This window comes from Primulina eburnea, chromosome 8, assembly GCF_022965805.1.
Source record: "Primulina eburnea isolate SZY01 chromosome 8, ASM2296580v1, whole genome shotgun sequence".
In the NCBI taxonomy this organism is placed as follows: Eukaryota; Viridiplantae; Streptophyta; class Magnoliopsida; order Lamiales; family Gesneriaceae; genus Primulina; species Primulina eburnea.
This window is the reverse complement of record NC_133108.1, coordinates 4,667,439-4,682,241: the sequence shown is the minus strand read 5'-3', so window position 1 is coordinate 4,682,241 and position 14,803 is coordinate 4,667,439. Positions and strand designations below refer to the sequence as shown.

The 14,803-nt window shown below is 35.5% G+C and overlaps 1 protein-coding gene across 1 annotated transcript in view; it reads right to left on the bottom strand.

Moving 5' to 3' along the window:
• Positions 1–13,299, bottom strand: part of LOC140838585 (protein ACCELERATED CELL DEATH 6-like) — a 29,892-nt gene extending 16,593 nt beyond the window's left edge. The window contains 3 exon segments of the mRNA XM_073205013.1: positions 413–556; positions 558–949; positions 12,581–13,299. Of these exon segments, the coding sequence (XP_073061114.1) occupies positions 413–556; positions 558–949; positions 12,581–13,250 (1,206 nt within the window). The 5' untranslated portion in view covers positions 13,251–13,299.
• Between the last annotated feature and the right edge of the window lie 1,504 nt (positions 13,300–14,803).

The following is a 14,803-nucleotide window of genomic DNA, read 5'->3' as shown; positions in this document are numbered from 1 at the left end:
TTCACTTGCACTGGTGTCATGGAAGAAAGTTCTATATGGTTAGTAACATATCATGTTTCCTCTAATTTTAATTTTCTCTTCACTTTAATCCAAACGGACATTTTCCCATTTTTTAGATTTGTTTTTCCTTTGTTCTTTTCTCTTGTTAGTTTTATCAGGTCCGGGAGCTTTAGGGGTAATATTGGGGCAAAACAATTGATTTTTTTTAACATTTTTAAGAATGGCTGTGACTATCTCCCCTTCTTTTTTGTGCAGACAATTTATTTGCACAATGATTTCGGAAATATGATAATAGAGTTTAAAGCCTTCAATTACAAGCTAACAAATAGCTCTAATTTTTTTATCCATCAGGAAAGGTAGAGGCATCCGTACTTGCTTAAGAAAGAAAGTAGAAGAGTTCATAGTGCGTAACCTGGCGAAATGGGGGATTATCAAGCATATGAAAGTCAGCAGCATCAAGAGCTGTCAGCCCATTATCATTGCTCAACGTAATGTCCACTCTCTTGTCCCATGTCAAGGCAATTACAATTTCAGGATGCCAGTTTGTGGCGGCCAAAATGCAGGGGTTTATTTCCATATTTATCGCTCATATTTATAAGTTCATTGAGTTTGGGATTGTGGAGAATGTAGTTGACTACATTAAGTTTTCCATTTTGAGCAGCAAGGTGTAAAATATTTCGACCATCTTCGTCGAGCAGCTCCACCGGATCAGCAGGACAATAGTTAAGCAAAAGGCATATGGTAGCAACATGACCTTCAACGGCAGCAAGATGAATGGGGAGCGAGCCACTTTTGTCTCTTCGAGTGGCACAGGAAGCATTCCCTTTCAGCAAATAAAGAACCACCTCGACATAACCTAATGAAGCAGCATAATGAAGTGGTAACCTCCCTCGATCATCTTGTAGTTTTATGAATCGGGGGCTTGAATTTAATATGACTTCTAACACATCTGTCTTTCAGAAAACTATTGTTAGAAAAATGAGTTTTGTACTCATTTAGAATCGATAAAATAATTCGAACAAGTTATCTAGCAAACATAATTATTTCTCAATTATCAATTAGGGTAAATAAGAAATTAATCGAGTTCAAATTTTATCGAATGAAAAGATTTAATCAAAAAGATTATATCTATATATATATATATATATAATTTAAAAAAAAATTATTGAAATCACACGGCCATTGATTTCATGAATGTGGCGCCTCTTGAAAGAGGCGTCTATTCGGCCAAGTTAATTTTGATTCAATTATGAAGTGATGTTACGAAGTGGTGTATTACTTCATGAAAGCTTTTCCTTTTCTATAAATAGGTCTACTTTCATTTGCATTAATTACATTTTTTTCTTCTTTTCATTTCTCTCTAATTTAGTTCTATATGCGAATTTTTAAGCACTAGCGCTTAAAGTTTAAATTTTCAAGATATAAAATCTTGAGTTTCAATTTTCTAAGGTTTTACACTTAAATTCGAACTTTGGAAATAAATTCGAGAGTTGTTGTAACGCTCCGAAAATTTGAAGGTCCACACGAACCACTTGCATACAAGTTATTAAATTCATTGTGCATTTCAATTAATTGTTTTTATTGCATAAATTAATTATGTTGTGCATTTTTACATGTATAAAATATATTTTTCTACTTGGTTGCATTAAAATGTAATTTTAAAGGAGATTCAAGTTGCGATCGATGAACGGAGACCGAGGGCTGAAAAATAGAAAATATTTTTATTGGTTAATTTTTTTTAATTATTTAAATTAAAGATGATGCTTTTTCTTATTTTTGAAAATAAGGGGTTTTGAGATGATTTTATACACCGGTATGTAATTTTATCGTTGTTGGATTTTCAACAAAAATACGAATATTTTGACTACCTGGCTGATAAATTTACAAACTTATTTAAACTAAATTAGTATTAATATTTTAATTAAGCACTAATGGGCTTAATTAACATGGTTAATGGGCCTAAGCTTGGTTAATACTTTATTTACTATTTAATATGTAATTTGACCCCATTACCTACACTTATGCACGCCACCTTCCTTGTGCAACTCAAACACTCTTCTCTCAAGTATATTCACGACACACACATCAATTTTAAGAGGAAAAATTCGAAGCTTTCAAGGGTTCAAGCCGTCGTCTCCTCGTCGTCGTTCTTCGATTCGTCAACGTAAAATCGTGCGTTTAAAACGCAAAGGCACGTCATATTCTTTCCTTTAATCATCTATCACACCATAATATTTATTTGAACATGTTTTGAATGAAAACAAATTGCACATCATGATATTTTTGTAACTATGCATATATGTGTGTGTTAAACTCTTGTGTTTTGGTTCAAAAATCATTTTTAAATTGTGTTAAGGGGCTGCCATGGTTAGGGTATGGATTAAGGGTGTTTTTCACAAATTTTAGGGTCATAAAAACACACCAAATAAGCTGAAAACATGAAAAAGAAAGGCAGGAAATCGTAGGCATCAATTCAAAGAGGAAACTGTGAGTTTGTTGGGTTGTGCAAAGCCAAGGGGTTCGATCACTATGCATGGGGTTTTGGGGCTCGACCAGGTCATGGTGATGGGTACTAAGGGACGTGGGTTAGGGTCTGGAAGGGTCCTAGCCCCTCGCGCACAGCCATGGATCAGTCCCATGGAGGAGGAACTCCTCGCGCGACCTGTTGCAAGGGACAGCAGCCAAGGAGGCTTGCTGCTGGGGCTGGGTGGCTCAGGGTAGGTCCATCAGGGTCCAAGGGTCATGGGAAGGGGTTGGGCTATGGGTTGGGTCGCTACTGGCTCGAACCAAGAGTGGAAACCGTGAGCGAGCAAGAAGTCGCGCAGGTGGTGCTTTTGAATTCAGGGGATTCGCTGCTGGGTTCTAGGGAGTGGGATGGTCTGGGCGTGGTCCAGGGAAGGTTAGGGTCACGAGTGCTCAAGTGGCGAAGGGCTGGAAGTATCCTAGTTGGGTTAGGAGTCCTACTTAGGCTAGGAGACTCACGCACACACAAGTGCAGAACTTGGGTCAAGTTTCAGCAAGGTTTGAGCGAGCTAGGGCTAGGTTCTATGGGTCGGGGTTGGTCAGTAGGGTCCCTAGGTGGGTTGGATAGGATTTGGCTCAAGGTGGCTCAGGCGTGGCTCGCATAAATTAGGAGATGGCTCGGTGTGTTCGATAAGGTGTCAAAAAAAAAATAATGAGACTAGAATTGAATCTATGGGTCCATGGGTGTGGCTCATTACTTGGAAGGGTAGTATAAACAATAAAAATACTATGTTTAAAATTTGGGATCAAAATATGGAGTTTTGGATTTATCCGAGATTTTATCGCCGCACGGAATGTTAATTAACGAATTAATTGAAACGCCTAGTTTTATGTGGAATAAAATTATAAAAATTAGGTTTAAGCTTAAATAATTATTACAAGTCTAATTTTTTAATTTAGGAATTTTATATTAAGATTTGATTTAATTCGGGATTAAACACTGTAATCTGCTATATTTAAAAATAAAATTAAAAGACCTCGATTTAAGCTAAATAAAAATATGAGAAAATTCATGTAAACTTAAATAATTATTGGACATATTAGAGTCAATGAAATCAAGAAAATGTCAAAAACGTGAAATTTTACGTCCAAGGGTAAAATAGTCATTTTACACCTAGAAATTAATAAATGTCATGGCAGTGTCCTGAATGCTTTTTCATATGCTAATATAATTATTTTCAATGATTATGGATGTTTATGGATTTTTATATGTTAAAACGTTTATTTTAAATGTTTACGATTTAACATGTCAAAATGTTATTTTAAATATTATTATTTAATATGTTAAAATGTTGGTTTTAAAATGTTTATGGATTTTATGATTTAATATGTTATGATTTATTATTTTAAATGTTTATGGGTTTTATGATTAAATGAAAACGTTAAAAGATATGTTGCATTCTTGGTTTAAAAGAAAAACGTTATATGCATGACTAATTTTATAAAGTGATGAGAATATGAAGCGTTGAAGAAAGTGAAGTAATTGTGACTAATACGATGATATGTTGGAGATATCGTGAGGGTTATGGTCCCAGTGAGAGCCCTACGATCGTGTTTCCATGGATACGAATACGAATACGATGATATGTTAATACATAAGGCCAATGCCCAGTGGATCGGTGAGCGTGTTGCTGGTGTCCCCGCCGTCCAGTACTGTAGTTACATGTAGATGGATCCATCGCCCAACACGTAGACGTAGATGAACACGAAAGTCACAATTAACGATCTGAATTCAACGAAAAAGAAAAGGAATACGTATCTGTTGATGATAATATGTACATGAATATGTTGAAGATGATATGAAAATGTTTACGAAAATGTTTATGAAAATGTTTATGTTTTGAAGTTTATGCATGTCATGAAAACGTTATTTTTACGTAAAAGTATTTTCACTGTTGCTTGTGGTTTTATACGTATTATTTGGTATCAAGAATATGATGTGTTGAGTCTTTAGACTCACTAGGTGTGATTGATGCAGATGATTATGATAATAATGTTTATGGAGGTCTTGATGGTTGACTTTGCTGGACTAAAGGTGCACATAACCCGGGGATCGACGCTAGTTTTCCGCACTAGTTATGATTTATGATTTTGAGTTTTGATAAAAATATTTTTACAACGATTTATTTATAAATGGTTTTTGAGAAGTTATAGTATGAGCTATACTTTTCAAAAGTTATTTTTAGGTTTAGTAAAATGTTGGGTTATTTTATGCTAAACTAATTCTTTTGGTTTTCAAATTATAGTTGGTTGATTTATTTTAAAATGATGTCAAAAATATTTTATGGTTCGGCCGAATGCTAAGCGAGGTTTGAAAAAAAATAGCATGTTTTAAGAAAACAAATAGCAGACATTTCAGTTGTCTTCTAATTTTGAGTTTTTGAAACATTTGCGCTTAAATCCAAGTTTTGCAAGATTTAAACTCTTGGAATTGGATTTTTATGTTTAACTCTTGGAATTCGAAATTTGAAAGTTTGCATTCCATCTTGATAGCGATTTAAATATTTCCAGTTCGTGTGACTTTAAAATTTGTAGTGCTACTATTTTGAAACCATAGTTGTTGTATCTTGGGAAACGAATTGCCAACAACCGTGAGTACCGAGGTAGGACAATATCGTTTTAAGGAAAAAGAGTCAAACTCTTACCTCGACTATTTTCTCCTAGCCATTTGGTTCACCCATTTCTATCCTTTGATTTCCCAAGACAAAAGAAAGAATACCTACCAACAATCTTAAAACGATATTTGAACCAAAATGGCCTCAACAGGTACAACGACTCCAACTGTCCATCATGGAGAAAAACCTGAAAAGTTCCATGGTACTGATTTCAAGCGGTGGCTACAAAAAAATGTTTTTCTACTTGACCACCTTGGCTTTGGCAAAATTTCTAAAAGAAGATCGCCTACTGTTGATTAAGAAGAACAAGATACTCAAAAGAGGGCAGCCGTTGATGCATGGAATCATAGCGACTTCCTATGCAAAAACTATATCTTGAATGGACTAGACAATGCACTCTACAACGTGTATTTTCAAGTGAAAATGGCAAAAGAATTATGGGAGTTACTTGACAAAAAGTATAGATCTGAGGATGCCGGCTTGAAGAATTTCATTGTCGGACGATTCTTGGAGTTCAAGATGATTGATTCCGAATCGATTATGGCCCAAGCGCAAGAGTTATAAGTAATTCTGCAAAAAATTCATTCGGAAGGAATGATCCTTAGTGATTCATTCCAAGTGGCGGCCATGATTGAAAAATTCCTCCCATATGGAAAATTTTTAAGAATTATCTCAAGCATAAACACAAAGAGATGAATCTTGAAGATTTGATTATGCTCCTAAGAATTGAGGAGGACAATAGGGCATCCGAAAAGAAGGCCGGAAAGAGCAATTTTGAGGCGAGAGCAAATTTGGTAGAACAAAACACTAGCAAGAAAAGAAAGCACCAAGGGAATGGTCCAAAGAAAGGAAAAGCCAAAAGGTTTAAAGGAAATTGCTATAATTGTGACAAGCCTAACCATTTGGCACTAGATTGCTGAGAAAAAAAAAATGTAATAAAAATAAGTCAAGGGACCAAGTGAACATCACCGAAAATGAGAAATTGTCAAATGACATGTCGGATCTCATGCTTTCTGCTGTTGTATTTGAAGCCAATTTAGTGGACAATCCAAAAGAATGGTTCATCGACACCGGAGCAACAAGACATGTTTGTGTCGAAAAGGAAATGTTCTCTACCTATACCCCGATTAGTGAACGACAACTCTTCATGGGTAACTCTACTACGTCAAAAATCGTGAGACTTGGAAAGGTTGTGCTCAAGATGACATCCGGCAAGGAATTAACCCTTATTGATGTGCTACAAGTTCCGGACATTCGCAAGAATCTTGTGTCGGGATCAGCACTTGTCAAAGCTGGATTTAGATTAGTGTTTCATTCTAGCAAATTTGTACTATCAAAGAATGATATGTTTGTAGGAAAAGGCTATCTAGAAAAGAGCATTTTCAAACTGAATGCGATGAATGTACTTCGTAACATTGAATGCAATAAAAATACCAATTCTATTTACTTGGTTGAGTCGTGTGATTTATGGCATGATCGTTTGGGTCATGTAAGTTATAATTCACTATGTAAGCTAGTAAATTTAAATTTATCGCCATCAATTGACGTAAACAAAAAACACACATGTGAGCTTTGTGTAGAGGCAAAATTTACAAAGGTCTCGTTTTCATTTGTGAAAAGAAATACAACGCCTCTAGAGTTAATTCACACTGATTAATGTGATTTGAAGTTTGTGCAAACTAGAAGAGGAAAAAAGTATTTCATTACTTTCATTGATGATTGCACAAGGTATTGTTATGTTTATTTGCAACGTAGCAAATATGAGGCTCTCGAATTGTTTAAAACCAATTGACTAAACGAATAAAAGTTAGTCACAGTGATAGAGGTGGAGAATATGAAGCACCATTTGACGAATTTTGTTGCAAAAGTGGCATTATTCATCAAATTACTGCGTCATATTCACCACAATCAAATGGTATTGCTTAAAGGAAAAATCGCACTCTCAAAGAAATCATGAACGCAATGTTATTGAGTTCAGGATTACCCCAAAACTTGTTGGGGGAAGCAATCCTTTCATCCAACTACATTCTTATAAAAATACCACACAAAGTTAAGGACGAAACTGTAATGCCCTAGATTTTATATCATGTTAAACGGAGATTATTGAATTGGAATTAATGTGATTATAACCGGGCTATTACGAGACCAGATTGGTCAAAGCTTATGAAGGGTGTAATTTTTAGACAGGACTGTTGGCGCTCGAGCGGTAGGAAATGACCGCCCGAGCGCCAGTGTTTAACAAGAAAAGTGCTCGGACAGAAAGTATGGCGCCCGAGCGGTAGAATATTACCGCTCGAGCGCCAGTGGATATCAAATGTAAGTCACGGACAGAGGGTTCCGCGCTCGAGCGGTAATGATCGACCGCCCGAGCGCCGCGTAAGAATGGTGAAAAGAAGCCACGTTTCTTTTACATGCAATTAGATATATATAAATCGTTTCCTTCAGAATAAACAAGGAGTAATCGAGAGATATATATAAATCTTTTACATGTCAAATCCTTTATATTTCAATCCGTCCGTCTGATTTTGAATCCGAGTACAGTACTGTGTTCCTGTCCATGTAGAATACAACCGGACGTAAGTTTTAATACGTTTTGACATGTTTTAAAATTATGATGTTGTTGGAATTGAATACACGTCATATATGATGTTCTTGACATGTTAGACAGCGTAGAATTGAAGTTTGATCAAGAAACGGATATCATATGGAATTGTTATGATTTTCAGAATGGAATTGGTTAGAATTGATGTCAGATTTGTACTGTGGTTGATTATAAGTTATTGGAATTAGTATATACTGGTATGGTATCACCGGTATCGCAGAATTGTACTGTTGTACTGTCAGAATTTGATAAGACAGAGATGTCTTGATTTGAATAGAATATTGATACAGTATATTGATATTGTCATTGTCAGATTGAACATTGACAGACTTTGAGTCGAGACTTTGATCGTATCAGAACGACAGAACGAAAGGTATAAATAAATGTTGATTCGGGATTGCACAACTCGAGTTAGGTTTGACTCGAGTTTCCCAAAATCACATACTTTAATTCATTGCATTGATATTTGCAAATTATCAGATTGATATGTTTAGTCTATTGAATTATAGCAGAGAAAGAGTTCGAGTCTAGGGCAGATCAGCCTAGCTAGGGCAGAACCGCCAAGTCTTGGACAGAACCGCTAAGACCCTAGACTTGTGGTATATCGATGTGCTTAGATGTAGACCGACTTCTATTGTAGACATTCGATATAGCATGCCCAAGTCTAACTTAGATCGGGATCCCTAGATTAGAAGTGAGTTGAGATGAGATAACGAGTCATTGATTCATGTAGTCAGATTAGATACATGTTTTAATATTTGTTTATGCTTTTATATATGTTTTATATGATTGCATTAATACATTGTTTATACTGGGATTTTATTCTCACCGGAGTTATCCGGCTGTTATCGTGTTTGTATGTGTGCATGGCAACATGTGGGACAGGTTCAGGGTCACAGAGGTGAAGAAAGATCGAGATTAGAGTGGAGACTACGGACTTGGACTAGAGATAGGGTTTAAACACTTGATAGTTAGTTGTTGAACCTGAGATGTAAATGTTTGTATGTTGTATCAGATTTATACTTTTATACTAATATGTATAGGAGTTTGATTCCATTACGTTCCGCATTTAAAAACAAAAATTTAGACCTTGTTTATTATAATTGATTAAATTAGTCCCAATGACGATTAAGAAAATGATTAGCGTCCGGGTCCCCACAGAAACTCCTTACGAATTATGGAAAGGTAACAAGCTTTCCTACAAATATTTAAAAGTGTGGGGGTGTTTGACAAAGGCTTAAGTGCCAAAACCAAAATAAGTAAAAATTGGGCCTAAGACAATAGATTGTATATTTATTGGATATGCAATAACAGTAGTGCATATCGATTTTTGGTATTTAAATCTAAAAATAAGCGATGTGCACAAAAGAACAATTATTGAGTCAAGAAATGTTGTCTTCTTTGAAACAACATTTCCTTGTAAAGAAAATAAAGAAACAAGTTCTCGAAAAAGGATTTATGAAACTACGAGCGGTGGAGTTCAAGAAGAACAACAAGAACCACGACGTAGTAAGAGGGCTAAAATAGCAAAGACCTTTGGCCCCGATTTTCTAACTTATATGTTGGAAAATGAACCAAGGACAGTTAGTGAAGCACTATCAAGTCCTGAAGCCCCCTTTTGGAAGGAGGCGATGAACAATGAGATAGAATCTATCTTGCAAAATCATACATGAGAATTGGTTGACCTCTCTCCGGGAAATAAACCATTAGGATGCAAGTGGATTCTTAAAAGGAAATACAAGACCGGTGGATCTATTGAAAAATATAAGGCTAGATTAGTAGCCAAATGATATAGACAAATGGAAGGTCTTGATTGTTTTGATACATACTCGTCAGTGACGAGAATAACATATATTCATGTATTGATAGCAATTGCAGCATTACATAATCTAGAAATACATCAAATGGATGTGAAAACGACATTTCTCAATGAAGAACTTGAGAAAGAAATATATATGGAACAACCCGAATGGTATATGGTTCCTAGACAAGAGAAAAAAGTGTGTAGACTCGTTAAGTCATTATATGGGCTTAAACAAGCGCCAAAACAATGGCATGAAAAATTCGACAAAACTATGCTGTCAAATGGCTTCAAAATTAACGAGTGTGATAAATGTATTTACATCGAAGGCACACCTGAAGCATATGTGATAGTATGCTTGTACGTCGATGATATGTTAATTGTGGGAAGCTATATTAATATCATCAAGACTACTAAGAAGATGTTAATGAAAAACTTCGATATGAATGATATGGGAGAAATATATGTCATTTTGGGAATAAAAGTCACCAAAACATCGGAAGCACGTGTTTTGTCGCAATCTCACTATGTTGAGAAAATATTGGAAAAATATAATGCGAATGATATGTCCTTGATCAAAACACCCGTAGATCCAAGTTTGCATCTTTCCAAAAATAAAGGTGAACTCATATCTCAATTAGAGTATTCGAATATTATAGGCAGTCTGATGTATCTCATGAACTGCACTCGTCCAGTTATTGCTTATATTGTAAACAAACTCAGCAGATTTACAAGTAATCCTGACAATGATCATTGGAAGGCATTAATAAGGGTACTTAAATATTTAAGAAAAACCTTAAATTATGGATTACAATATACGAGATATCCCGCAGTCCTAGAAGGTTATAGTGACGCAAATTGGATATCTGACACAAATGATTCAAAATCCACAAGTGTTTACGTATTTACCATTGGTGGTGGGGCTATATCATGGAAGTCTTCTAAGCAAACTTGCATTGCTCGATCCACAATGGAATCTGAATTTATAGCTTTAGACAAAGCTGGAGAAGAGGCCGAGTGGCTTCGAAATTTCTTAGAAGAAATCCCTTGTTGGAATAAGCCAGTGTCCTCAATAATAATTCATTGTGATAGTCAATCAACAATTGGAATGACACAAAACACTATATATAATGGTAAGTCTCAACACATCTGTCGTAGACATAATATCATACGACAATTGATCTCTAATGGTATTATCTTCATTGATTATGTAAAATCAAAGGAGAATCTAGCGGATCCACTTACAAAAGGTATACCGAGAGATCAAATGAATTGTTTATCAAGAGGAATGAGATTAAAACCCCAAAATTAAATCTTGTAATGGATACCCAACTAGTTGACTGGAGATCCCAAGATCTAGATTCAAAAAGGACAACTAAATTACGAGATTGGAAGAAACACCTTGAAAAAATCTCCTAACTATTCAGGTGATAAGAGGTGTTGCCCACAAAGAGGTATGAGGCTAGGATTTACGTTTAATGATTCCTAAGATATACTAATACATATGATGGAGTATAGTGGGATACTCTCCTAGGAGATCACCGACGTAAGTGCGAAGTGTGGCCGATTCAAATATGAAAAGCACTCGCGAAACCAAGCGGTGTACATGGCCGAAATGGACCCAAAAGTGACAACATAATAAAATGTTAGAAATGTTATTGTGTGAATATAATTGTCTTGGTTTACACAAAATGACGAATAGTTCAAGGCATCACGTCCACTAAATCCGATTATATCTTACTAAGGAAGGTTCAAAGCAAAAAAACTACCTATCCTGATGCAATAATATTTTGCTAGAACGCTATATGTCGAGTCAGCATAGTCACATGCATTAATTTTCATTCATGTGTGTGATTGTTAGAAAAATGAGTTTTGTACTCATTTAGAATCGATAAAATAATTCGAACAAGCTACATAGCGAACGGAATTATTTCTCGATTACCAATTAGGGTGAATGAGAAATTAATTGAGTTAAAATTTTATCGAGTGAAAAAATTGAATCGAAAGAATTATATATATATATATATATATATATATATATATATATATATATATATATATATATATATATATATAATAATATGGCCAATGCTGTGATTTCATGAATGTGGCGCCTCTTTCAAGAGGCGTCTCTTTGTACTTGGCCAAATGGCCAAGTTAAATTTGATTCAATTATGAAGTGATGTTATGTACATGGCCATTTTGATTCAATTATGAAGTGATGTTATGAAGTGGTGCATTGCTTCATAAAAGCTTTTCATTTTTTTATAAATAAGTCCACCCTCATTTGCATTAATCACACCTTTCTCTTCTTCTCATTTCTCTCTAATTTAGTTCTATATGCGAATTTTTAAGTACTAGCGCTTAAAGTTCAAATTTTCAAGTTATAAAATCTTGAGTTTGAATTTTCTAAGCTTTTACGCTTAAATTCGAACTTTAGAATTAAATTTGAGAGTTGTCTTCTAGTTTTGAGTTTTTTAAGCATTTGCGCTTAAATCCAAGTTTTGCAAGATTTAAACTCTTGGAATTGGATTTTTAAGTTTAATGCTTAGAATTCGAAATTAGAAAGTTTGCATTCCATCTTGATAGCGTTCTAAATACTTCAAGTTTGTGTGGCTTTAAAATTTGTAGTGCTACTATTTTGAAGTTGTAGTCGTTGTATCTTGGGAAACGAATTACCAACAACCGTGAGTACTGGGACGGGGCAATATCGTTTTAAGAAAAAAGAGTCAAACTTTTGTCTCGACTATTTTCTCCTAACCATTTGGTTCACCCATTTCTATCCTTGATTTCCCAAGATAAAAGAAAGAATACCTACCAACAACTATAAATTGAGCATTAAACAATCAAAAGCATATACGCTAGTTGTATGTCTTTGCTTCTAACCAAAGCTATTCATGATGTGCTCCTCAATAGCATGTTAGAAAATATTTCTAGTCAAAAGACTTGGAGTTTATTGAAGTTGATATGATCAATGCTTTTTATAATTTAGAATACCCATGTGTTCCAAACGCTGAACAAATGCAAAATGTGAAATACCTTGTTTTTTGTTCACAATAGCTGCTTCAATGGGAGACTTCTCCTTGAACTGATCATTTAACCGTTCCTGGTCTGTTGAATATTGAAGAATTGAAGAAACGCAGTTGGCAAAACCAGCTTCAGCCGCCAAGTACAACCCATATATTCCTTGTTTGTTGCGGTAATATAATAGCTCAGGATCTTCTTTGATCAAATATTGAACAATAGATTCTCGACCATTGATTAAAGCTTCGTGAAGGGCTGTGTTTCCTCTTTCATTCTTTGCCCTCAATAAGTTATTCTTATCTGCGTCATCTTTAGTCTCTTCCTGAGACTCGGGTACGTATGAACCCAAGAAATCATGATGGATTAGCACCAAGGTTTCCACCATCGATTCATTTCCAGCTTTTGCAGCAAGATGCAATGCGGTGTCTCCATTGAAATTCTTTAGGAGTATGATGGATGGATATTTGGTTGCTATGTAATTTACCATGCCGTGATTTCCATGTACAGCTGCTACATGAAAGAACGTATTCCCAATAGGGGTTACCCTGCTCAAAATTTCACCGGAGGATACATGCTTAGTCGCTGAAACACGATCGAGGATGCTGCTGAAATCGTTTTGCTTGCCGTTCTTGGCAGCCAGATACAAGTCATAGTCCTCGAATATGTCTGTGCTTTCCGATTCCATTGTTACCTGATTGTCACTCTCTCTGCCATTTTCTGCATCCGGCTGACGGGGGGAAATAACTTTGAATACCTCCATGTCGGAAAATGGAAACTGGGAATTGTGTGAAAAGCAGAATGGGTTCTGGGGTACTCAAGTGGACTCTGGAGTAAGCCATACGAAAAGAATATTTTTTTTTTTTTTAGAATGGAACCATTTCATTAATCAAATCAGCAAGTTACGGGATACAAGTGGCCTAAGGAATGATGGAATTGCTTCTAAGAAATCGAAATTACAACGAGATTGAAAATTCCAATCCAATTCATGTTTCACTTTGTTGGCACCACGAGACAATAATGGATTATAGATTGATTGAGAAATGAACATAGATTTCGAATATAATCTAAAATAAATATTTTATTCTTATTTTAATTTATATTCTATCTAATTAGAAATATTAATATTTTGTATTTCTAGACTAATTTAAATTGATAAGATGATTAGATTTAATCCTATATAATTTTTATTTTTGGGATTTAATTCACGTGATTTAATTTAGGAACTTATCTTTAAAATATAACATCCAAGATTTGAATTGAGTTTCATTCTTAACAAACTCTTGTTTCCTTGTTTATAGGATGTAAGTATCTATGGAAAGATATTTTAGGGCAAAGATGGAGATATATATGTTGGATCTCGGTTCTCTCGTACCCAAACGCAGCGGAAGTTTTTAAAAATTTTATTTTGACGTTCAAAATATTCTTTGGGCACTCGTAAATAAGTAAACCAGTTCTCGTGTGACCCTCAATGGTTCAGGGATACAGCTAACCGTGGGTTCACAACTCTTTGTGATTCAGGACATAATCTTTTATTCGAGCTTACCCTAATTTGCCCCATTCTATGTATCAACAATTGATCATGAGAATGTCAGAAACTATTTTTTGATTAAACCCATCGAATCATGGTAAGAGCGTCTAGTAGCATCGTCCCATGATTCCCTAGGTATCACTGATAGTGCCTGCAAGAACCAGTCGATTATGATTAACGTACAGTACGGTCCTTTCATCTCATATATCCCGATCGAATCTGCAACCATTGGTTCATCGAGGGTTGCATAATAATTCGATAACTATGTGACACATATAAATAGTGACATCGTATGTACTATTGGAGAACTCATTCTCTAACGTACATCTCATACTCTGGTCAGAGATTCCACGCACTATTATTTCATCAGATCACATAGGATATCTACACCCATATGTGAGCGGTGAATTCCCGACTACAATGCACTGGCTCCTATATGTGTCGCAACTGTACCCAATCTCGCCACCTGATTACTCTCCTGGAGCCGGTAAACGAGTCAAAGCACATCCCTAGCATATAGAGCCTCAGTGTTGTCCCGGGTCGTGAGGACTAATGGTGTACAATCATAACCACAGACTTATCCTCTCGATGAATGATAACCACTTGGAAAGTCCGAAGGAGGGTTGTTCGGTATAATCATCATATGACTACCCATCTGCATGTTTGGACATCTCTATGCCTTTACCAAGAAACGCGGTACACAACATCAC